Source organism: Pan paniscus, chromosome 10 (genome assembly GCF_029289425.2).
Source record: "Pan paniscus chromosome 10, NHGRI_mPanPan1-v2.0_pri, whole genome shotgun sequence".
Classification (NCBI taxonomy): Eukaryota; Metazoa; Chordata; class Mammalia; order Primates; family Hominidae; genus Pan; species Pan paniscus.
The window spans coordinates 7,086,873-7,111,656 of record NC_073259.2 but is presented as its reverse complement, the minus strand read 5'-3'; the positions used below and the strand labels follow the sequence as shown (position 1 = coordinate 7,111,656).

General features: G+C 47.5%; 2 protein-coding genes across 5 annotated transcripts in view; one reads left to right on the top strand and one right to left on the bottom strand.

The window, feature by feature from the left end:
• FBXL14 (F-box and leucine rich repeat protein 14) overlaps positions 1 to 19,106 on the top strand; it is a 38,738-nt gene extending 19,632 nt beyond the window's left edge. For 3 of the 4 annotated variants that reach the window (XM_014347071.6, XM_034935154.4, XM_034935155.4), the window contains exon 2: positions 8,977 to 19,106. In XM_014347071.6, the coding sequence (XP_014202557.2) occupies positions 8,977 to 9,039 (63 nt within the window). In that variant the 3' untranslated portion in view covers positions 9,040 to 19,106. The remainder of the gene's footprint in view (positions 1 to 8,976) is intronic. The other variant, XR_010108881.1, reaches the window with a different exon arrangement.
• The window catches only part of WNT5B (Wnt family member 5B), a 123,494-nt gene that overhangs the window by 73,635 nt on the left and 25,075 nt on the right, over positions 1 to 24,784 (bottom strand). The window lies entirely within an intron of this gene.

Sequence of the window (24,784 nt, the reverse complement as noted above, 5' to 3'; positions counted from 1 at the left end):
TTTTCTCCCTTGGGGTTTTGTTTATCTGTCCATACACATCCATAGAAAAATATTATTCTTAGAGTCCTGAGGCTGTTCACATTTGTTTGCACAGACTTTAAAGGGCAAATAAAAGACAAGCAGAGATATTTTTCCGACCTACTGTTGTACTTAGATGATGTGTTTAGATCCCTCCTTCTAGTTTAGGAGCAATTTGTTCATTCATTACTGTCCAAAAAGTACTTTCAAAATATTCTACTAAATTTATCAAAGACAATTTAAAAAAAAAAAAAAAGCTCCTAACTTCTCAAATAAACTCGTACCAAATCCTTTCCAATAGCCACAGTAATGCTCACATGACACTGAAATGACCCTCAGGACACCAGGGGCTGTGACAAGAGTAAGTCCCCAGAGGAAGGCGGGATTCTGCTGGCATGGCCCGCTCCCACAGCTCCCACAGCCTCCTGCCCACATCCAGCTGTTCAAGCAGGCACGAGGCAGGACTGCGAAGCTTCCTGAGGTTCTTGAACACTAAGGATCTGGGGCATTTGAGAACTTGAACTTCAGATCCCTCAAAAGAAGGTTCTGCAAACTTTCTGGCTACTTAGCAGGGTGGCCTTTACCAGCACTCAGTCGCTACCCTTGTCCCTGCCTCCCGAGGTGCCTCCACTGCCGCCACCCTAGCCTCCACCCACACCGCTGCCACCAGCTTCCCTCACCCCAGCCTCCATCCAGTGCTGCCACCAGCCTCCCCTCACCCCAGCCTCCTCACCCCAGCCTCCATCCACAGCGCTGCCACCAGCCTCCCCCACCCCAGCCTCCACCCACACCGCTGCCACCAGCCTCCCCCACCCCAGCCTCCACCCACACCGCTGCTGCCGCCAGCCTCCCCTCACCCCAGCCTCCACCCACACCGCTGCCACCAGCCTCCCCCACCCCAGCCTCCATCCACACTGCTGCCACCAGCCTCCCCTCACCCCAGCCTCCACCCACATTGCTGCCACCAGCCTCCCCTCACCCCAGCCTCCATCCACACTGCTGCCACCAGCCTCCCCCACTCCAGCCTCCACCCACACCGCTGCTGCCACCAGCCTCCCCTCACCCCAGCCTCCACCCACACCGCTGCTGCCACCAGCCTCCCCCACCCCAGCCTCCACCCACACCGCTGCCACCAGCCTCCCCCACCCCAGCCTCCACCCACACCGCTGCTGCCGCCAGCCTCCCCTCACCCCAGCCTCCACCCACACCGCTGCCGCCAGCCTCCCCCACCCCAGCCTCCATCCACACGGCTGCCACCAGCCTCCTCTCACCCCAGCTTCCATCCACATTGCTGCCGCCAGCCTCCCCCACCCCAGCTTCCATCCACATTGCTGCCACCAGCCTCCCCCACCCCAGCCTCCATCCACACCGCTGGCACCAGCCTCCCCCACCCCAGCCTCCCCTCACCCCAGCCTCCACCCACATGGCTGTTCCTCCAGGAAACCTCTCTGGATGACCCACAGGAGAATCACTGGGGCGTTGGCCAAAACTGCATTTTTCAGGGGGCAGGTTTCATCATTTCTGTATTCTATCCCCAGAGATTTCATCCTAAAAATGTCATAGGATCGTAGGACTATCTTGTTTCAAAGTCTCCACTCACTTCCTGTTTCATAATGAACAAAGTCCTAACCCCATTACAGTGGTCCCAATTACACCCCAAGCTACATCTCCTGCCAGTTCTCACCCTCCTGAATCGCAGCCTCTTATTCTGGTCACACACAACCATTTCACTCTTTTTTTTTTCTTTTTTTTGAGACGGAGTTTCGCTCTTGTTGCCCAGGCTGGAGTGCAATGGTGCGATCTCAGCTCACCAAAACCTCCACCTCCCAGGTTCAAGCGATTCTCCTGCCTCAGCTTCCTGAGTAGCTGGGATTACAGGCATGCGCCACCACGCCCAGCTAATTGTGTATTTGTAGTAGAGACAAGGTTACTCCATGTTGGTCAGGCTGGTCTCAAACTCTTGACCTCAGGTGATCCGCCCGCCTTGGCCTCCCAAAGTGTTGGGATTACAGGTGTGAGCCACCACGCCCAGCCTCATTTCACTCTTCTGTGCACTTATGTATGTTGTACCCATGGACATAGAATGTTCTTCCCTCTCTGTTTGACTGGAGAACTCTTCCTCACCCTTTAAGTCCTGGCTTGAATGAACACTGTGCAGCCTCCCATCGCTACCTCTGTGCCCCTCAGCTGCCTGAGCCTCCGGTATCGGCACTTCTGGCCCCGCAATGTTATATCCTCTTTACATCACTGCTGTCCCTAGAAGGACCCCCTAGTCGTGCGTGGCTGGGGTGGCATTCAGCTGACAAGGTTGAACGTATGTGCTGAGCTTCTACGAGGCACCCTGTCCTGTGATAGGGGCTGAGGATACAGCAAAGAACAGACCTTGGTTCCAGCCTAACAAAGCTTACAGTATTGTGGAGAAGACAGACAAAAAACGTAACACCAGATACTAACGTAACCCAAATCAGGAGGCCCTGACCTGGCCTAGGGGTCAGAGAATGCCTCCCAGACAGTACTGGCGTTTACCTCTGCATTTCTAGCACAGCGCCTTGCACTCTGGAAGGCTCTGAGTCAGTTTTCTTAGGTGAAGTGTCACTCAAATGCTAAAGACCCTCAAATATTCAGCCCAGACCCCTGGACCCACAGACCCAACTATTAGACATCTCTTACTAGTGTATCCCACAGACATAGGAGCCCAAAATTAAACATATTTCCTCCTAAATCACTCTACCTACCCAGATTTACAGCCTCCATAAAAGGCACTGCCTGGCTGACCACACAATCAGCCTGGAAGTTATGAATAACACTTCTCTCTCTTATTACATCCTGTGCCCAAAGGATTGTCCCAGCTCTGTTGATTCCGCCTTCTGGATTCTGACCGCATTATTTCCTCTCCATCCCCCCTCCACCGCCACTGCCCTAAGTCAGTCCTCATCACTTCTCATTTTGACCATTCTGACCCAGGTCGCAGGAGTGATTTTTCTAATGTACAAATCTGATTCGATCACTTCCCGGTCACAATCTCCAGTGGGCTCCTTCTTGCCAATAGGTTAAAATCTAAATTCTGCTGCACGCTGTCCGGGATCCTCGATAACCTGGCCCTGCCTTCCTCTCCACTGCCCCCCCTTCCCCGACCTGTATGTGCGTCAGGACTGAACCTCTGCAGTCACGGTTTCTCCAATGATAGACCACGGCCTCTCTGGGAATGGGGCGGGCCCCCCGGACCTGGGTCTACTAGCATATGGACTCAGACCTAAAGATCAGGGTGCCTGGTGCATCTTACTTGGTAACAAGAAAAGCGAAATCAAAATGTTCTTGTGTGGAAAGGGGCACATTATTTGCACTAAAACATACCCTGCATCCAGTTGCAAATGTACAGTAGGAAACTCTTGGGAGCCAAGAAGTGTTCTGTATTGTGACTGTGGTGCTGATTTCACGGGGGTATGCATCTGTCAAAACGCACCATATCGTGCACTTTGAGGGCAGTTTGTTGTACATAAATTATACCTCATAAAGTTATTTAAAAAGTTCCCTCTGTCAACACTAGCTTGCATGGATTGTCATACTGTCACCTAAAATGCTCTATCCTTGCCTATCTGCATGTAAATCCTACTTTTTTTTTCACTGCCCCCAAAGCCTTTCCTGACTCCCCCACGTAAACGTGACTGCCACTTCTCTTGTTTCTCATAGTTTCAGTCATCCCTCCCCATCCTTGGTGGTGAAGCCTCCTAATTCCCTTGGTGGGAATTTGTAGTTAAGGAACTTAACACTTCATAGAAATAACAGGCTATGGGTGGTGAGGTCTCCAGCGACTAGAGCACAGAACTGTCTTCATTCTGGTACTCCCTGCACCCAGGAAAGTGCTGGGTATAGAGCAGGTGTTCAATCAATATTTGAGGAACAAGGAGATGGGAAGATCTGGAGTTGATACACTCAGTACATTAGGCTTAGCTGATTCTTACTTGAGGAAGACAGACTGAGCTATTAGTAGTGACTTCAAATGGGATGGGGACAATCTTGCAGTAACCTTGCTGGTGGGAAATCTGTGAAAACCCCAGCATCTGTTAAAAAGTCGCTCTTTGATAACTGCTGTGTCCCTGTCCCAAGGTAATCATTTTAAAGTCAAATAAAAAACATGTATGATTTGGATATTTCAAGTCTCTTTTTCAAAAGCACTATCTCTGTTTATGAAACTGAGGAGCTGTGTTGCTTAAGCTCTGCTAACTAAGAAAGTAGTGTTTTACACTGGCCGGGCGCGGTGGCTCACTCCTGTAATCCCAGCACTTTGGGAGGCTGAGGCAGGCGGATCACCTGAGGTCAGGAGTTCGAGGCCAGCCTGACCAACATGGAGAAACCCCGTCTCTACTAAAAATACAAAATTAGCCGGGTGTGGTGGCGCATGCCTGTAATCCCAGCCACTCGAGAGGCTGAGGCAGGAGAATCGCTTGAACCTGGGAGGCAGAGGTTGCAGTGAGCCGAGATCATGCCATTGCACTCCAGCCTGGCCAACAAGAGCGAAAACTCTGTCTCAAAAAAACAAAACAAAACAAAAAAAAAACCCACCAGAAAAAAGAAACTGTTTTACACCTACTGCCATGCGATAGCATGCTTTTGATACATGAGTATATGTATAAAGTATAAGATATATACAAGATTCTAAAATAGTGGCTGAAGGACCATGCAATCAGGCAGTCATAGCAATGACCGATTATTAGTGATAAACACACGCCACACAGAGAAAGGACTATGGACAATAATGGCCTATTTAACCTACCACTGCCCTGCAGCAACCGCTCATCTGCAGGAGCAGCAGACAAGGGTAGATGGAGCTGCATTACATGGCGACACTAGGCAGCTTGGTCCACACCATCACTGCTCCTCCCATCACACCACCTGGGAGGACCACCAAAGGGAAAAGATCCAGAGAGGCCGAGGAGAATTACTACCGCTTGGTCTCGACGGTCACGTCATCAAAGATTCATTCACTGACCATTCAGTGTATGCTCTGACTAAGATGGGCAAAAGTGATCGAGACACTTGGGTTCCGTTCTGCTTTGCTCACTTAGTCCTTAACTTGACTGCCCTTCCCCTGCCTCACTTTTTTCACTTGCAAAACCAGACAAAATGCTAGACATTCTACTCACCATCAGACCCAGGAGAGCCTACAGGGAACCCCACGGCGTGAAATCAGCGTCAGCTCAGCAGGCAGGTATTCCAGGCAGAGCACACAGCCATGCCCACCCACGTTTCCCACCTTCGCCCTTCAGGCACGAGACCCCACCTTCTGACCACCAGCTCCTGCATTTTTTTTGCGGAGCCCTCTTGCCCACCCTGGTAGGAAGGAGATGCCAGAGATGAGTGCTCCCTGTGACAGCCCTCAACCAGGGACAGGCAGGAGCCGTTGTATAAGGACACATGTTGTACCCCGGCAGGTTTGGCTCCAATGGCCACCGCCATCACCGGTGTGATAACCCACTCTTGACTGGCTGTCTTCCCTTCCTTGTCTCACTTTCCCACTCTCTGATCAGTAGCTCCTCATGTCACAAGTAATCTACTGGCCTTTGAGTCACTGCTTCAGGGTGGGCTTCTGGAGGAACACAAACTAGGACAACAGCTCTAGTGTGGACAGGACACCGCACTAGACAAAGCTGGGCGGAGTTTAGACCAGAGGGGAAAAACCCCTCTTACATGCAACAACAGCAAAACGTTCTCTTAGGAAGAATCTGAACCTCTTAAAAGCCTCCTTCTTGTCTGAAAAGCTTCCTTGCCAAAGGAGCTCAGTGGGCCTGAGGGCAGGAGTGCAGCTCTCGAGGGGGATGCTGGCTCTGCAGTGGGCATGTGGTTGGCTCTGCAGTGGGCATGTGGTGCGCCCTGCCCTCCCTTGGCTCTGTGTGAGCCTCCCTTCCTTTGCACAGGGGACTCTGGGTGAGTGGCACAGCCTTCAACAAAAGTGGCTCTGCTCTTTGGCAATAGTCTTTTCTGTGGGACAGCATAAAATGAGCATTAAACAAACTTCGAGGGTGAGCTATGCTCAACAGCTGTAAAGAACCAAGTGGTGCCGGGAGCGGTGGCTCACGCCTGTAATCCCAGCACTTTGGGAGGCCGAGGCGGGCGGATCACAAGGTCAGGAGATCGAGACCATCCTGACTAACACGGTGAAACCCCATCTCTACTAAAAACACAAAAAATTAGCCGGGCATGGTGGCGGGCGCCTGTAATCCCAGCTACTCAGGAGGCTGAGGCAGGAGAATGGCGTGAACCCGGGAAGCGGAGCTTGCAGTGAGCCGAGATTGCACCACTGCACTCCAGCCTGGGTGACAGAGCGAGACTCCGTCTCAGACAAAAAAAAAAAGAACGAAGTGGTTTCTTATTTAGCATATGAGAGCGTGGGGTTGAAGAGGGAAGAAGGAAGAGGAGAAGCCTGGTGAAAAGGAGAGGGAATGGGAAGGAGAGGGAGAGAGAGAGGGAGAATTAGAAAACATCAGAAATTACGTGGATAAAATAAATGACCACTTCACAAACAACCACTACCTTTCCTCAACCTGGAAAGGAAAATGAAAAGGAGAAAAAAGAGAAGCAAAACAAGCATTGATTATATAAATTTGCATGTACAGAGATAAAGGTGCACCAGCTTTTCCTTTTTGTTCTGTAAAAGCTTCAATATATTCTTTATATCTCAATCCTATGAAAATACTTGTGAGATTATAATTATGCTTATATTATTAAAGATAATTATTCTGGGTTATTCTCCATGTCTCAGGACTGTGCCTTTTGCTGGTCAGCCTAAAGTGACCTCACAGAAGCACAATTTATATCTGAAGTGGGTTTTTTGTAGACAACACAGAGCTGGGTCTTATTTTTTGACCCACTATGACAATCTTTTTTTGTTTTTTGAGATGGAGTCTCTGTCACCCAGGCTGGAGGGCAATGGCGTGATCTCGGCTCACTGCAACCTCCACCTCCTGGGTTCAAGTGATTCTCTTGCCTCAGCCTCGCGAGTAGCTGGGATTACAGGCGCCCGCCACCACGCCAGGCTAATTTTTGTATTTTTAGTAGAGGGGGGTTTCACAGGTAGTATGAGTTTCTTATAATAACACCATAATCCTAATTCCTCCCCCCCATCCCTTGTAATATTGTCACTCATTTCCCTTATACATAAGTATATATCTAAGGGTACGTAATTGAATACATTGTTGTTATTACTTTGAACAGTTATCTGTTAGATTAAGAATAAGAAAAATAAGTTACTATTTTGCTTTCACTTATTCCTTCTCTGCCCTCTTTCTTTATGTAGATCTAAGTTTCTGACCTATAACATTTTCTTTCTCTCTAAAGAATTTCTTGTAACATTTCTTGCAAGGCAGATCTACTGGCAACGAATTCCCTTAAGTTTTGTTTGTCTGAAAAAGTCTTTATTCTCCTTTACTTTTAAAGGATAATTGTGCAGGGTTCAGAGTTCTAGGCTGGTGGGTTTTCTCTCTCCACCCTCACATCTCACTCCACTCTCTCCTTGCTCACCTGGTTTCTGAGGATAAGTCAGGTGCATTGCTTCCCTTTGCTCCTCTACAGGTAATGTGTTTTTTTCACTCTGGCCCCTTCCAGGACTTTTTCTTTATCTTTGATTTTCTGCAGTTTGAAAATGATATGCCCAGGTGTAGTTTTTCTGGCATTTGTCCTGATTCTCTGAGATTCCTGGATCTGTGGTTTAGTGTCTGACATTAATTTGGAGAAATCTGTCATTACCATTTCAAATATTTCTTCTTTCTTCTCCTCCTGGTATTCCCATTACACATGCTACACCTTTTGTAGATGTCCCACAGTTCTTGGATATTCTGTTCTGTGTGTGTGTGCATGTGTGTGCGTGTGCACGCGTGTGTGCGTGTGTGTGTGTGGGTGGGTTTTCTCTTCCCTTTTCACATGTGGAGGTTTCTATTGAGATAACCTTATGCTCAGAGATCCTCTCCTCAGCTGTGTCCAGTCCACAAATCCATCAAAGCCCATCAGCGGCATTCTTCATTTCCGTCACTGTGCTTTGCTCTCTGCCACTTCATTTGGTTTTTTCTTAGATTCCCATCTCCCTGCTTTCATTGCGCACCTGTTCCTGCATGCTGCCTACTTTATCCATTACAGCCCCTCACATTAATCAGAGCTGCTTTCAATTTCCCGCCTGGTAATTCCAGCATCCCTACTGTCTCTGAGTCTGGTTGTGAAGCTTGCTCTGTCCCTTCAACATGTGTTATTTGATTCTTATTTCATTTTATTATTATTATTATTTTTGAGACAGAGTACCACTCTCTCGCCCAGGCTGCAGTGCAGTGGCGCGATCTTGGCTCACCGCAACCTCTGCCTCCCGGTTGAAGCGGTTCTCTTGCCTCAGCCTCCTGAGTAGCTGGGATTACAGGTGCTTGCCACCAAGCCCAGCTAATTTTTCTTTTCTTTCTTTTCCTTTTTTTTTAATTTTTATTTTTAGTAGAGATGGGGTTTTGCCATATTGGCCAGGCTGGTCTCGAACTCCTGACCTCAGGTGATCCGCCCGCTTCGACCTCCCAAAGTGCTGGGATTACAGGCGTCAGCCACCGTGCCAGGCCCTATTTGCCCTTTAGTATGTCTTATATCTTTTTCTTGATAGCGGCTCTGACTGGGTAAAGGCAACTGCTGTAAAGAGGCCGTGAGCGTGCGGTGGGAAGGTCTACTCTATAGTCTACAATCAGGCCTCAGAGTTTTGGTGAGCTTGCACCCCTTAGCTGAACATTCACAAATGCGTGTCCGTCCTCCCTCCCGCCCCCACCTTAAGTGAGCCGGGAGATGGCTAGAGTGGGCTGGCGTGGGAGTTTCCCTTCCCCCAGGTCAGTTAGGCGCTGATAAAGCCGCGGTGGGGTTAGGGGAGGCGACCTCGTTAGGAAGAACAGAGTGCGGCAGCCTCTTTCAAAATGGTCCTTTTTCTTCTTCCCACTGCAGGAGGCACGAGGGGATTTTTCTCCATTATTCACTGTGAGAACTCGGGGAAGCTCCAGAAGGTGAGGGAGAGGGGACAACGACATGGTTCCCGTGGATCTTTAACTTCCAGACTTGCCCGCTCTGCGCCTCCGGCACTCTGGTGATGACAGCTCAGGTTTCCCTGCCTGTCACTGCTCGGGCAGAGGCTGCTGCCCAGGGCTTCTGCTCCGGTACCTTGTGAAGCTGCATTCTCCTGCCGGTTTCTCCAGTTCTGGGGACAGTGGTTTGCTCTGAGACCTCGCTTCCTTTATGGATCCAAGGAGACTTGGTTTTTCAGTCTGTTCAGCTTTTTACTTGCTAGGATGGAATTGCAATTTGCAAGCTTCTTCGACAGGAAACTAGAAGATCCACACTTTAATTTTATACATATAAATATATACGTGTGTACATATATCTATGTACAGGGGTATTATATATATACATATAAAATGATGATATATATAATGATGATACGTATTACTGAGAACGTAAAATATCATTACATAGTGATAGCTGGACACACAAGGAATTCACAACTCCCCAAAGAAAATACATCTGGATGACCTGCCTAGCAGTTTCCCCATGAGATAGAGGAATGTCTCCGTATTTCATTCCCTGTTCCTGCCCTGAAACAATTTCAATCACTGACAAATCATTATCATTCATTAATAATGTTTACTGAGTGCCCATATGTGAAAGAGATCCACTCTACATTCCACAGGTGCATTTCCTCTCCCCACGGGGTTTCCATTTTAATGGGAACAATGTAGAATATACCTGTCTTCCCTTTATAGATTCCATTTGGGTTTTTTGTTGTTGTTTCTTGTTCTCTCTCTCTCTCTCTCTCTCTCTGGTCCAGAGGAATAATTTCCTGGTTTTGTAAACTAAACCGGATCATGTCACTTCCATGAATCAGGGAATACTTTATGAAGGAGTAAGGATTTACAGAGGACTGGGGATAAGAGATGGAGGGAAGCTGAACAGAAGGCAAATGAAACTGGCTGAGCCTCTTCAGAACACACGACAATTCCTGGTGGTGAGTCAGTGTGGATGGGGGAATGGGACACCTTACATGGGGATCAAGGAAGAATCACTGGGGTCAAAAAGAGCACATGTCAAGAAGATGTCAAACTGATGACAAGCAAATATTGCCCCAGTATTACAATTCCTGTTGCCCCATCTCAAAATTACCCTGTCAGTTTGATGGGATAAAATTCTCAGACCCCATTTCATACCACAGACACTGAATCCCTATTCCACAGCTTAGGAAGTCCGAAGAAGTAGACGGTATGTGTGTCTTCCAAAGCTGTCTACCAGAGATGATCAAGGTGTTGGAGAACTTTTGTCTCTCTTAATTGTTCTGGTAACTGCTGTGTACAACGAGGCTAAACACTCACTGATAAGAATTCTCTCCCTGCTGCCCCAATGCAACTTCTAGATTGTACACTAGTACAAGAGTCCTAACGCAGTAACTTGCCTACACGCAGAAACTGGCTGACCTGGGCTTTGGGTGTAGGAACCCTTCCTAAAAACATGAGTATCATCCAGGAGTCTAAACAATTTGATGGGTAGACCTTATATTGAATCACAAAGGTTCAGGAGTAGGAATTAGCTAGTCCAGTGGTTTTTTCAAAAAAATGTTTTTAAAGAAGGAGAACTCTATTTTTCCACTAAAATCATATGTTGAAGCAAAACAAATAACATTTATGTAGTTGAAAATTGGGTAGGAGAAGAGATCTCCACTGGCCCCTAAGTAAGAACTGTCTCAAAGTTCTGTCTCGAAAACCACTTATCTAGCCCAATTCCTCAATTTTTATTGTTTTTTGTTTGTTTGTATTATTTATTTATTTATTTTTGAGACGGAATTTGACTCTTGTCACCCAGGCTGGAGTGCAGTGGCACGATCCCCGCTCACTGCAACCTCCACCTTCTGGGTTCAAGTGATTCTCGTGCCTCAGCATCCTGAGTAGCTGGGATTATAGGCACACGCCACCCCATCCGGCTAATTTTTGTATTTTTAGTAGAGACAGGGTTTCGCCCTGTTGGCCAAGCTGGTCTCCAACTCCTGACCTCAGGTGATCCACCCACCTTGGCCTCCCAAAGTGCTGGGATTACAGGCATGAGCCACCGTGCCTGGCCTATTTTTATGTTTTTAAACAAGGTGTTGCCCTGTCACCCATGCTGGAGTGCAGGGGCACTATCATAACTCACTGCAGCCTTGAACTTCTGGCCTCAAGCAATCTTCCCACCTTGGTCCCCCAGCAGTGCTGGGGTTACAGGCACGAGCCACTGCACCCTGCGCAATCCCTCCATTCCTATAGGTGAGGAAATGGGAACACAAAGAAGGCAGGTAAATTACCCAGGGTTACGGGACTAGGGGTAAATCTGGTTCCTGATGCTTAATCCTTTGCTCTTTCTACTATAACCCCCGTCTCTGAGGATCTATTCTGAACCCATGGAACTACACGTGGCGATCTTAAGCCACAAAAATTACTGACACAGTGTTTTCATTAAGGACTCCCCCTGCCCTGTCCATTTCCTGAGAATGAGAGGTTTCTAGTTCTTTGTACCACATTAACTCCAATTGGTAATTTTGAATTCCTTCTTGGCAGAAGTAATATAGATCAGATTCCATTAAACGTATTGCTACAGTGAAAATTTATTTTTTAAAAAAGTTCAAACCCAGCTTATGGTCTACAGACTTCAGTAAGATTTAATCAGCAACCGTTTAGTATTATACTGCAAAAGAATTTGGATGGTGTTTGGGACTTTACTATAAATAGGTTTTGCCTATATTGCGTATATTGGCCTCATGTTGGCACCTTCAATAATTCCAACAGCAGTTGGCTTCCAAATCCCTCACCATAAAAGTGGTTGCATATTATGAAATCCAACACTGATATCCCAGCATCCCAAGGAGTTCATCCCTATATCTCATTTAGTTATCTTCCAAGTAATCTGCTGTGATATGCAGTTTGCTACCCTGGCACAGACAGGAGAAAAAGAACCATCAGCCGCCCTAAGCCTGCAGTTCTGAGGCTCCCCCAAGGCTTCGATGGGCCTTTCTAGGAGGTGGCTCTGTGATTCCAGCCTCAACACCAAGGAATCTTGGGTTATTTATGAGATCAGAGCCCTTATTAATGTAATTCTGTTCAAGGCAATTTAAACGAATGAAATAGGCATGATGGTGCACGCCTGTGGTCCCAGCTACTTGTGATGCTGAGGAGGGGGATCGCTTGAGCCCCGGAGTTTAAGGCTGCAGTGAGCCACGATGGTCCCACTGCACTCCAGCCTGGCAACACAGCAAGACCCTGCCTCTGAAACATTTTTTTTTAATTTAAAAAAAGAAGGGAAGATAAGTGAGAATTTGAAAGAAATGACAGACATATTTGAAAGCTGCAGGGGCAGGTGGAGGCAGCCACGGAGGACACGGCGGGGCGTCAGCTTGTGGGGCTGGAAGTTCCGTGCGAGCACCTAGAGCGAGGTCTCTCATACTCGTTCCCACACCACTGAGATTGGCGTTTCACTAAGGACCGATTGAGGAAGCAACAGCAATGAAAAGGAGGCCACGAGGAACGAGGAAACTGTCTACATGGAGTATAAACTCAAGGCCAGCATCCAAGGAAAACATCAAATTGGAAAGAAAAAAACAGAAACATTTCGGATGGCGAAGCTGAAACTCAGTCTCTGGGATGTGGCGACTTCGGTCTCCCTCTCATGCCTGACAGTGGAGTCAGAACCCTGTCATTTTTAGAGGCTGGGTCCCTGGCACGCGATGCCTCTGGTACAAAAGAACCCACTCACTGTGCAAGTGGTCTGGGCAGGGGACTAGGTGTGTGGGGCCAACTCACATCCCTGACTCCTGTTTCTCAGCCATTAGCTCATATCTGAAACCTGGTATTAGAATAGTTCATGCCGGGACACTCTTTGAACTCTGTTTGCCCTAGTCCTGGCACTGCTGCCCTACAAAGGGAGAAGAATTTTAATAGCATTAAACACACACACACACACACACACACACACAAGGGAAAGAGGATGAAATACTTGTAAAGCTTTTGATAGTATCGAGTCATACACATATAAGCATGCAAGTGGTAGGAGTACTGAATGTTCTAGAACATACACAATACAAGTTGCCGTAGAACTACCTTTTATATTACCTCATGGAGCAGCAAGGCTACGTTAGAGCTGAGAACAAAACTGAGGCTTCTAAACATTTGGGGCTTTTGAATACCTCTCCCCATATATTGTTTTGGAGTGACCCCCAGCTTTCTGAAGAGCACGGAGGGTGGAGCATGGCCATCCAGCAGCACTGTAGAAAGAGCAATGGGCTTTAGAGCTCAGTTATGCTGATTGTTTCCTGCGTGACATAGAGCAGACGACCTAGCCTCTGGTCCTGTTTCCTCATCTTTATTTATTTATTTATATTTTTTTGAGACAGAGTCTCACTCTGTCGCCTAGGCTGGAGTGCAGTGGCGTAATCTCGGCTCACTGCAACCTGCACCTACCAGGTTCAAGCAATTCTCCTGCCTCAGCCTCCTGACTAGCTGGAATTACAGGTGCATGCTACCGCGCCTGGCTAATTTTTCTATTTTTAGGAGAGATGGGGTTTCACCATGTTGGCCAGGCTGGTCTCGAACTCCTGACCTCAGGTGATCCACCCGCCTTGGCCTGCCAAAGTGCTGGGATTACAGGTGTGACCGTGCCCGGCCCTGTTTCGTCGTCTTTAAAATGAGAATATGAAAGCCTTCTTCACAGGGTTGTAGTTGGAATACACGAAATGAGATGATGTATGTAAAGCTTCTACTATAGTGCCTGGCGTATAGCAGATGCTTTGTTCATTTGATCAATATTAATTAAGCACCTTACTACATGTCAGGCACTGTGTGAGGTGCTAGAAATAAACGTTAGTGGGAACAGACCTGGCATCTGTCTCCTTGGAGCGTGCAGTGTAGCCACCTATTGTGTCACTAATAGTGGCACTTACTGTGAATGGCCTGTCCTGACTGAGGTGCACAGGTGGTACTTACACAGGTCACAAAGATGAGCAAAGTACAGGCACTGCTTCTGAACTGCTTAAATCTGATTAAAAAGCTAGGACAACCATAACCACATAATTGGATGCCTCTGCCACTAATTAAGTGATCTTGGGGAAATAATTTAACAATTTTGGACCTCAGTTTCCCCGTAAGTAAAATGAGGAGGTTGGACTGGGTTAATGGTTCCCAAACGTGGCTGAGTATCACAATTGCCTGGGGAAGCTTTTAAAAGTACATACTCCAGGGACCCACCCCAGACTCGCTCATCGGAATCTCTAAGTCTGGGGTTCAGGGATCTGTAGTAATTTTAAAAATGTCCCCAAGTGATCCAACACAGATATTTTGGTCTTAGTCCATATGTCAGATCCCTTTTAACGAAAGAGTTCTGGGATAAATTACTATAATCCAAAGCCGAAGCAAAGAGTGCCACAGAAAAGGCACCAATACAACATTGTGAGAGTTAGGAAAAGGCAAACATCTCAGGGGAGGCAGCAGCACTGAAGCGGAACTTGAGCTGGGCCTTGGATGAGGGCTGGAACCTGAACTTGAGGGGAGAGAGAAAGGGAAGAGTATGGAGAACTGAAGCCAAACATTTGGTGGAGGACAGACTGCTTGAATGGGAATGATGGGACCTAAGGTTGGCAAGGTAAATCAAGACAAACTCCCTTAGTTATTCCATCCATCCATCCGCCCATCCATTCATTCATTTAAATGTCCGTCCATCCAGGCATTCAGGAATGCCTGGCAGTGTGAAATATGTACTATTCTAGGCCCTGAGGGTGGAAAGATAAAGACATAGTTCTGGCTGACCTAGCACGGCTACAGACACCCAGACAGTGACAGAAGCTAATGGTGCTAAAAGAAGTGCAGGGCAGGCTGGGCACGGTGGCTCACGCCTTTAATCCCAGCACTTTGGGAGGCCGAGGCAGGCAGATCATGAGGTCAGGAGTTCAAGCCCAGCCTGGCCAACATGGTGAAACACTGTCTCTACTAAAAATACAAAAATCCGCTGTGTGTGGTGGTGCCCGCCTGTAATCCTAGCTACTCTGGAGGCTGAGGCAGGAGAATTACTTAAACCCGGGAGGCGGAGGTTGCAGTGAGCCAAGATCACCCCACTGTACTCCAGCCTGGGTGATAAGAGCGAAACTCCGTCTTGGGGAAAAAAAAAAAGTGCAGGGCAAAAGCAGCCCAGAGGACTAACTGTGCCCAGAAAAGACAGACATCTGAAAGTAAAGGAGAGATAACTGGGTGTTACAGGTTCAACTGTGTCTCCCCAAAATGATATGTTGATGTCCTAACTTCCAGTTCCTCTGAAAATGACCTTAGGGGATACCTGAACACAGACACAGACATGCACTGTCTTTCTGAAGACAGTGCGAAGACAGAGAGAGAAGGCCCCATGAAGGCTGGGGACTGAGTGATGTTCTGCAGTCTAGGAATGCCAAAGACGGCCAGCAAATCACCAGATGTGGGGAGAGAGGCCTGGAGCAGCTTCTCTTCACAGCCTCAGAAGGAACCAATCCTGCCAACACCTTGATCTTGGACTTTGGGCCTCCAGAACTGTGAGAAAGTAAATTTCTGTTGTTTGAAGCTCCCCAGCTTGGGGGTACTTTGTTCCCGCAGCTCTGGGAAACCATACATAAAGTAGACGCAAAAGGAGAGCCATTAAAGACTGCATATTATAGGCTTGGCAGCTGATTTTTGAATTGTTGGGTTAGCCAGCTAATTAAGCAGCTAGAGTGGTGCCTAGCACACAGCAAGAGCTCAATAAACACTTGTGAGTAACGAATGGGAGGCTGGGGAGAAGGAGTAAAAATGGGTTCCCAGGGAGAATGCTGAGATGTGGAGGAAATGCAGTCCCAGTCTCAGGCACGTTGAACCTCTCCAGAGAGAGAGATCCAGAGGCAGCTGGAGCACAGCCGTGAAGCTTGGGAGCCAGAGATTAAGTTTTGGAAATCATCCATATAGAGACAATAGATTAGATGCAGTTAAACATTATATAGAAAAAAGAAAAGAACACTACAGGCAGACATACTGTAATTTAGGGTTTCAGAAAAGGACGGAGAAAAAGTAGAGGAAAGACACAAGTCCGGCATCAGAGAAGACAGGAGTGGAGGCTTCAGGGAGGAGGAGCCGGCTACAAGAAAACAGAAAAGGAAGACCTGTTTCAAGTGATCAGCTTTCCATGGCACAACTGCTGTGTTGTTTTGTTTTGTTTTGTTTTTAACCTAAACCCATGACAATTCCTGAATGGTTTCCAATGGAGCAGCTTTTGAATTTCGTAAATTCAAGAAAGATTCTGGAGGAAAAGATGAAGATGTTAGTATTTTAATCCTGAGTGTTTCAATAGCAATCTCAGCCTGAGGAGCTCAAAGACTGTGGGATCAGGCAAACAATCTAGGAGTGAATATTATGTCCCTAATAAAAAGGCTCGGCCGGGCGCGGTGGCTCACGCCTGTAATCCCAGCACTTTGGGAGGCCGAGGCGGGTGGATCGCAAGGTCAGGAGATCAAGACCATCATGGCTAACACGGTGAAACCCTGTCTCTACTAAAAATACAAAAAATTAGCCAGGCGCGGTGGCGGGCGCCTGTAGTCCCAGCTACTCTGGAGGCTGAGGCAGGAGAATGGCGTGAACCCGGGAGGCAGAGCTTGCAGTGAGCCAAGAACGTGCCACTGCACTCTAGCCTGGGTGACAGAGCAAGACTCCGTCTCAAAAAAAAAAGTCGGGGGGGGGGGCAGAGAAGTAAAAATTCGTGACTTGGTTTTAGGTAGAAGATCAGGTTCCAGTGACGAGCTGGGTTCTGATTCTTGGGCAAATATTCAAATCAGAGCACCAGCCATTTATTTATTTAACACACATTATTGACCACCTGGCACTGAGCTAGAGGCACAAAGGTGAATAAACTCATCAAGGAGCTTACTGTTTAATAGGGAAGACAGAGACATTATCAGGTACTTAAAAAATATGCTGAAGACCTTAGCTAAAGAAACTTTAGAAATCAATAATATGGAGGTTCCCCCAAAACTAAAAATACTCTGCCCCCACTGTGTTCACAAGATCAGCATCAAGCAAAGATTAATCTCAAGACTTGTTGTTTTTCTTGTTGGGTTTTGGACTTACTTGCAACCCCTTTCTTCTTATTTCTCCCTTTTGGAATGGGAACATCTATCCTATACATGTCCCACCATTGTATTCTGGAAGCACATTAACTTGTTTGATTTCATGGGTTCACAGCTGGAGAGCAGTTTGCCTCAGGATGAAACAAACCTTTGAGTCTCATCTGTGTCTGGTTTAGATGAGATTCTGGTTTTTGGACTTTTGAGTTGGTGCTGGAAGAAGTTAAGACTCTTGGAGGGGCGTGGTGGCTCAGGCCGGGCGTAGTGGCTCATGCCTGTAATCCCGGCACTTTGGGAGGCTGAGGCGAGCAGATCACCTGAGGTCGGGAGTTTGAAACCAGCCTGACCAACCTGGAGAAACCCCGTCTCTACTAAATATACAAAATTAGCCGGGCGTGGTGGCACATGCATAATCCCCGCTTGGGAGGCTGAGCCAGGAGAATTGCTTGAAGCCAGGAGGCGGAGTTTGCAGTGAGCTGAGATAACACCATTGCACTCCAGCCTGGGCAACAAGAGCAAAACTCCGTCTCAAAAAAAAAAAAAAAAAAAAAAAAGGCCAGGCGTGGTGGCTCATGACTGTAATCCCAGCACTTTGGGAGGCCGAGGTGGGCGGATCACCTGAGGTTGGGAGTTTGAGACCAGTCTGACCAACATGGAGAAACCCCATCTCTACTAAAAATACAAAATTAGCCAGGCGTGGTGGCGCATGCCTGTAATCCCAGCTACTCGGGAGGCTGAGGAGGGAGAATCGGTTGAACCTGGGAGGTGGAGGTTGAGGTGAGCTCAGATTGCACCATTGCACTCCAGCCTGGGCAACAAGAGCGAAACTTCGTCAAAAACAAACAAAAAAAACTCTTAAGGCTACTGAGATAGAATGAAGAACGAATGTATTTTGTGTGTAAGAAGGACATGAGTTTAAGGGGGCCACGGCTGGAATGCTATGGTCTGAATGTATGTCTATACCCCCCAAATTAATATGTTGGAGCTTAACCCCCAAGGTGATAGTACTAAGAGGTAGGGCCTTTTGGGAAGTGATTCAGCCCCTTATAAGAATGGCTGAGAGGAGTGCTCTTGCTCCTTCCCTCTTCCACCCCTTCTGCCATGTGAGGACACAGCAAGAAGGCACCATCTTGGAAGTGGAGAACAAGCCGTCACCAGAGGCCAAACCTGCTGGTGCCTGTCTTTTGAACTTCCCAGCCTCCAGAACTGAAAAATGAATTTCTGTTGTTCATACATTTTTTAAAGCCTAAAAATGGAATTACCATATGATCTAGCAATCCCACTTATGGATATAGATCCAAAATCATTGGAATCAGTATGTTGACTAGGTATCTGCACTCCCATGTTCATTTCAGCATTATTCATAATAACCAAGATATGGAATCAACCTAAGTGTCCATCAATGGATGAATGGATAAAGAAAATGTGGCATATATACAATGGATTACTAACAGCCTTTAAAAAGGAGGAAATCCTGTCATTTCTGACAACATGAATGAACCTGGAGGATACTATGCTGAGTGAAATAAGCCAGGCAAGAGAGATAAATACCATATAATATCACTTATGTGTGGTATCTTAAAAAGTCAAACTTATAGAATTACAGTGTAGAATGGTGGTTACCAGATACTGGGGGTGAGGGGTGGGGAATGCAGAGATGTTGACCAAAGGGTAGAAAGTTCCAGTTAGACAGGAGGAATAATTCTTCAAGATCTATTACCCAGCATGGCAACCACAGTTAATAATAGTGTATTATACATCTCAAAATTGCTAAAAGAATAGATTTTAAATGCACTCACTACAAAAAAGGATAAGTATGTGAGGTGATAGATGTGTCAGCTTGATATAATCATTCCACAAGGTATACATATATCGAAACATCACATTGTACCCTGTAAATTTACAATTGTTATTTGTCAACTACAAATAAAAATTGAAGTTAAAAAATAAAAAAGTAATATTCTATTGGGGGATAAATAAACAACATGTTGTATACACATACAATGGAATATTATTCAGCCTTAAAAAAGGAAGGAAATTCTGATGCATGCTACGATATGGATGAAATATTGCTAAGTTTCATCCATGGGCCAGGCGAGGTGGCTCACGCCTGTAATCCCAGCACTTTGGGAGGCTGAGGCGGGCAGATCACAAGGTCAGGAGATAGAGACCATCCTGACTAACACGGTGAAACCCCGTCTCTACTAAAAATACAAAAAATTAGCCAGGCGTGGGGGCAGGCGCCTGTAGTCCCAGCTACTTGGGAGGCTGAGGCAGGAGAATGACGTGAACCCGGGAAGCAGAGCTTGCAGTGAGCCGAGATTGCGCCACTGGACTCCAGCCTGGGCGACAGAGTGAGATTCCGTCTCAAAAAAAAAGAAGTTTCATCCATGGATGAAACATAGATGCTAAGCAAAATAAGCCAGACACAAAAGGACGTATTTTATAATTCCACTTCTAAGAGGTATTTAGAATAGACAAATTCATAGATAGAAAGTAGGTCCCGATGTGGTGGCTCGCGCCTGTAATCCAGCACTTCGGGAGGCTGAGGTGGGAGGATCACTTGAGCCCAGGAGTTTGAGACCAGCCTGGTCAACACGGTGAGACCCTGTCTATACAAAAAATAAAAACTAAAAAATTAGCAGAGTGTGGTGGCACACACCTGTAGTCCCAGCTACTTAGGAGGCTGAGGTGGGAGGACTGCTTAATACCAGAAGTTTGAGCCTGCAGTGAGCTGTGGTTGCACCACTGCTCTCCAACTTGGGTAACAGAGCAAGACCCTGTCTCAAAAATAAATACATACATACATACGCAGGAAAGTAGAAGTAGACAGAAAGAAGTGGTTGTCAGGGGCTGGAAGGCAGGAAGGATGGGAAGTTATTGTTTTATGTTAATTAAACAATAGTGTTAATTCTGAACAGAATTTCAGCTGGGGAAGATGGAAAAGTTTTGGAGATGGACGTGGTGATGATTACACAGCAGTGTGAATGTGCCCAATGCCACAGAACTGTACACTTAAAAGTGGCTGAAATGGAAAATTTTGTTAAGTACATTTTACCATGAATTTTTAAAAAACAATAATGTTTGTGAACCTATCTGATAATTGAAAAAACTGGTCTTTGTCCGTGAGTCCCTGTTGGAGCATAAAGCTTCTTCTGCTCAGTGAATGAGCAGATACGAGGCCGCATCGAAAGGAATGCATCCCACATTTGACTGCCCAGTTTGATAGCCAGCAGCACCCCAGGGGTCAAAAGACATATGAGGCCGGGTGTGGTGGCTCATGCCTGTAATCCCAGCACTTTGGGAGGCCGAGGCGGGTGGATCACCTGAGGTCAGAAGTTCAAGACCAGCCTGGCCAGCATGGTGAAACCCCATATCTAGTAAAAATACAAAACTTAGCCAGGCATGATGGTAGGTGCCTGTAATCCCAGCTACTCAGGAGGCTGAAGCAGGAGAATCGCTTGAACCAGGGAGGCGGAGGTTGCAGTGAGCTGAGATCGCACCACTGCATTCCAGCCCGGGTGACAAGAGAGAGACTCCGTCTCAAAAAAAAAAAAAAAAAAAAAAAAAAAAGACATGGGTCCTTTTTGGACTGTGACCTTGTGTAGCAGGTTTTACCCTGAACCATTAGGGATCAACGAAGCTGATAAATTGTTCCAGTGGGTTAAGAACCAATGCCCATCATCAAGGAGAAATAAGGATTCTCCCAACCGGCCCCTTCCCTCCCACTGCCACATAAGGGAAACTTCTACCATTGCCCCCTCAGAAAGAGACCAAACTCAGACTGCAACCCCTGCCCCCCCGCCACTCAGGCAGGTGATCTGGAAGGGTCGAGGGGCTTTCCCAGCATCTCAGCCTGTCAGAGGCAAGTCAGAATGAGAATCCAACGCCTACTCAGCCACCAGAGCCTCCCTGCCACTCTAGTAGCCAGGACGACTGGAACTATTGCCTACCACAGCCCCTGGCTAAAAATACAACCTCCTCTGAGATGGTTTCAGTTATTCAAATGTTTGAGAGCCAGGCAGCACCTGGCCTGGGTACTATACAAACATCTGGCTAAGGGACTGCCAGAAAACCACTGGGCAGCTGGAGGTCGTATGGGAACTGTGCCCCTGCAGCTGCATGGCCCTGTCCACCTCCTGGCACTTCTCCTTCAAGACCTTCCTTCCACCCTTTCTTCTGCCCGATCGCGGGTCTCCTTCGCTCCTCTGCCCCACCTGGCTTCTCTGCTCTGCCCAGGATGGAATCTCTCCCACCATCTCTGTTCCTTTATTCCCTGCCACACCTCTATCTACCTTTCCACTCGACCTTCACCTGGAAGGGTTTTTCCCTCTCTCGCTTGCCAGTTCAGGGGTTTCCTCCAAGTCCTTCTCAAATGCCATTTGTCTCTGAAAGGCTTCCACGAACCTCCCACGTGGGGAGCTCTCCTGCAGCATCTGCTGGCCAGTCAGCCTCACCAGGGAGGACTCATTCATTGAACAAAATTTGCCCACACCTGCTCCGGGCCGAGCCCTTCATGAGGGCAGGGCCACGGGCACAGTGGTGTATGGAAGGGGGTTTCTGCCCTCAAAGATGGGGGTCCGCTGAGGGGGACAAACTAAAACCAAACAGTTAAAGGAACGCACTAGGTTTTATATCAGAATTTTTGTGTAGAGGTGTCTTTGGGAGCTCTGAGGAGAAAGCAGCCTGCTTGGAGAGGTTGGGAGGTGTGAATCTTGAGTAAATGTGGTCGTCCCCCAGGCTTGTAGCTGCAAAAGGGCACTGCCAACAGCAGCAAGGCATCACAAGGACCACAAGTGTGGCTCTTCGGACGTCATGCTCAGGAAAACAGCAGGCGGCTCTGACCGGCCGTGATGCTGGGCTCATCCAGGAGAGATGTGGGAAATGGAATTGAATCGGAAGGGCTTGGAACTCCCGGCTCAGGAGTGAGAGTCCAGCTTCCTCCTGGGGCCACAGTGTGCTGCTCAATGTTCCTTAGTAAAAGGCGTGTCACTGGCTATGGTCTCATCGGATTGCCTGTCTAATTCTTATTTTTCATTTGGGAAAGTTCAGAGCAGTTTTCCCTTGGCACCAGTTCACAGCAGAGCCAACAAAACTTTTGCTAAACGCATGGTTAAAGATTCACAAACATCACAGCAACTGGCACTGTCACAATGGCTCCTGTTGGAGCTACAAAACAGTCCCCAGAGCCTATCTAAGATGAGCAACCTCAGTGACTGACGTCAGACGCTCAGGGTGTGCGAGTGTGCTCGTCCACTAAACGTGGCAGAGGACACATGGATGGTGCGCTCTGACGAAGGGTTCCACAAATAAGCATGGGATACACTCCCTCCTGCTCCTGAGGGAGTCACACGGCATATGAACACATTAAAGCTCTGTGGTTTTAAAAAAATGTGTTTAATTTGGTGGAAACCAGCATTTCTCAAACTTACTTGATCACACAACCTTTTTTTCCTCCAAGTGCCTATTAACCTCTCAGGAAGAACAGATGTTGGGAAGCGCTGGATTAGATGATTTCCAGCTGACCTTTCAGCCATTAAAATCCACTGCTTTATGGCTTGAGTATAAGTCACTGGGCTGGAACGTGAGTAACCAAAACATAATTGAGTTTTAGATATACTAACATTTATTCCGAGAAGTCCTCAAAACTGGAAATGGGCATGACTTTACGAAGGGATGTGATGATGACGAAGGGTCCACAGGGGGCCGGAGGGCCACGAGTGGGAGAAGAACACAGAAAGCAGGAGAAAGAAAAGGCCTGAGAGGAAGGCAGACTGGTTGAAAGATTCTGATTGGAAGAAGACAAGGATCTAGTTAAGTTAGGAAAGTTTGGAAAGCATGAGACAGCTTCACAGAAATTCTTTGGGCACCGAGAAAGGCTGAGACAGGGATCAGGAGGCCATAAGGAGAATGGCCTCTGCTTCATGGCAGAGGAAACCGTTCCCTTGGGGGACACTGGAATGGAGAGGAGGAACCATGGCAGAGCACGATGTGCAAGCCAGGATGGCCTAGCAGGAAAGCACACTCAGATGCAAGGAGAGAGGGACCAGACAACTGGGGGGTGAAAAGGACGGAGAATGGAAGGGCTAATGAGCACCTCAGCCTACACGAAGAGCAAGGGGCTGGCTACCTGTCATCTACCCACACAGCATGAGTAATTCCAGGCTAACTCTGTCACCTTACTCTCAATCCCTTCCCCTCTTGCAGCTGCTGGGATCTTGCCCCATGAATCACCCTCCTCTCTCGCACATCTTAGGCCCTTGCCAACCTGCCTCCATGTTTCCTTTGACACTGCTGCTCCCTCCAATTACTGCCCAATTTCTATTCTTTGTCAAACTTCTTGAAAGAAGTTCCAGTGCCACATTTATAACTGCTTGGACAGACTAGCCACCTCAAAGTCAGCAGGTCCAAAAGTGGCTCCATCCACCCTCCCCTCCATCCAGCCCCTAACTTAGTTATTTACACAACTGCTACAGCTATGTGCTGCCAGTCAGCCAGACTCAAAGCCACAGTCACCTCCCACGTCTAATTCAGTGACAAGTCTTACATCTTCCTCTGCAATTATCTTTTACATCCGTGACACTCTGCACCGCCCTGACCCCAATTACAGTGGCCTTCTGAATGTTCTCTAAGGCTGGGAGGGCAAATCCTCATCCTCACACACATGCCCCACCTCTTCCTCACCTGGAGACCAACTGGAGGACATGAGTGATGAGGCAATGGAGCTCTTTCCCATGGATGGTCTCACAATCCTCTCAAACGAAGTGTATGGTCCTGGGAGGCCACCACCAGTCAGCTAAAGTGGGCATTCAAGATGACACAAGCACACATCTCATCCCAGCTAATGACTCCAAAATCCAAATAGGAATCTCAATGCTGGCAGCCAAACCACAGTCATGACACAGTTGTTACAGTCTCCAAATGGCAGAACTTCATCCTAGTTGTCCTGTTCTTGTCACTCCAACTGAGTAATGTGCTTTGGTGGTATATACATGCTGAGTTTAATTGCCGTGTCACCAAAAAGATGACAGCACGATTCAGCATTGAAACACAGTTTCAACTGTACACAGAAAGGCATGAATCTACATTTTACATTAGTGAATCAAATGTTTTGATTGAAGAAGTAACCAAAATTCCATTATTTCACTTCAAATCAGCAACAAAAAGCTTCTTGAGACATAAGAAAGGAGGATACCCACGGGTAGAGAAGCCTGGTTACCTCTCACCAAGATCTGCTTATCACAGGCTGTGGCTCGTGGTTCTGCGGGCTGCCCAGGCTTCTGCTTCTGGGAAGGCCTCAGGAAGCCTACAATCATGGCAGAAGGTGAAGAGGAAGAAGGCTCATCTTCACATGGCCAGCAGGAGAGTGGGGGAAGAGGAAGGTGCTACACACTTTCAAATAACCAGATCTCAAGAGAACTCTATCACAAGACAGCACTAGGGGGATGGTGCTAAACCATGAGAAACCACCCTCATTGATCCAATCACCTCACACCAGGAACCACCTCCAACATTGGGAATTACTATTCAATGTGAGATTTTGGTGGGGACACAGAGCCAAACCATATAATTCTGTCCCTGGCCCCTCCCAAATCTCACGTCATTTTCACATTCTAAAACGCAATCATGCCT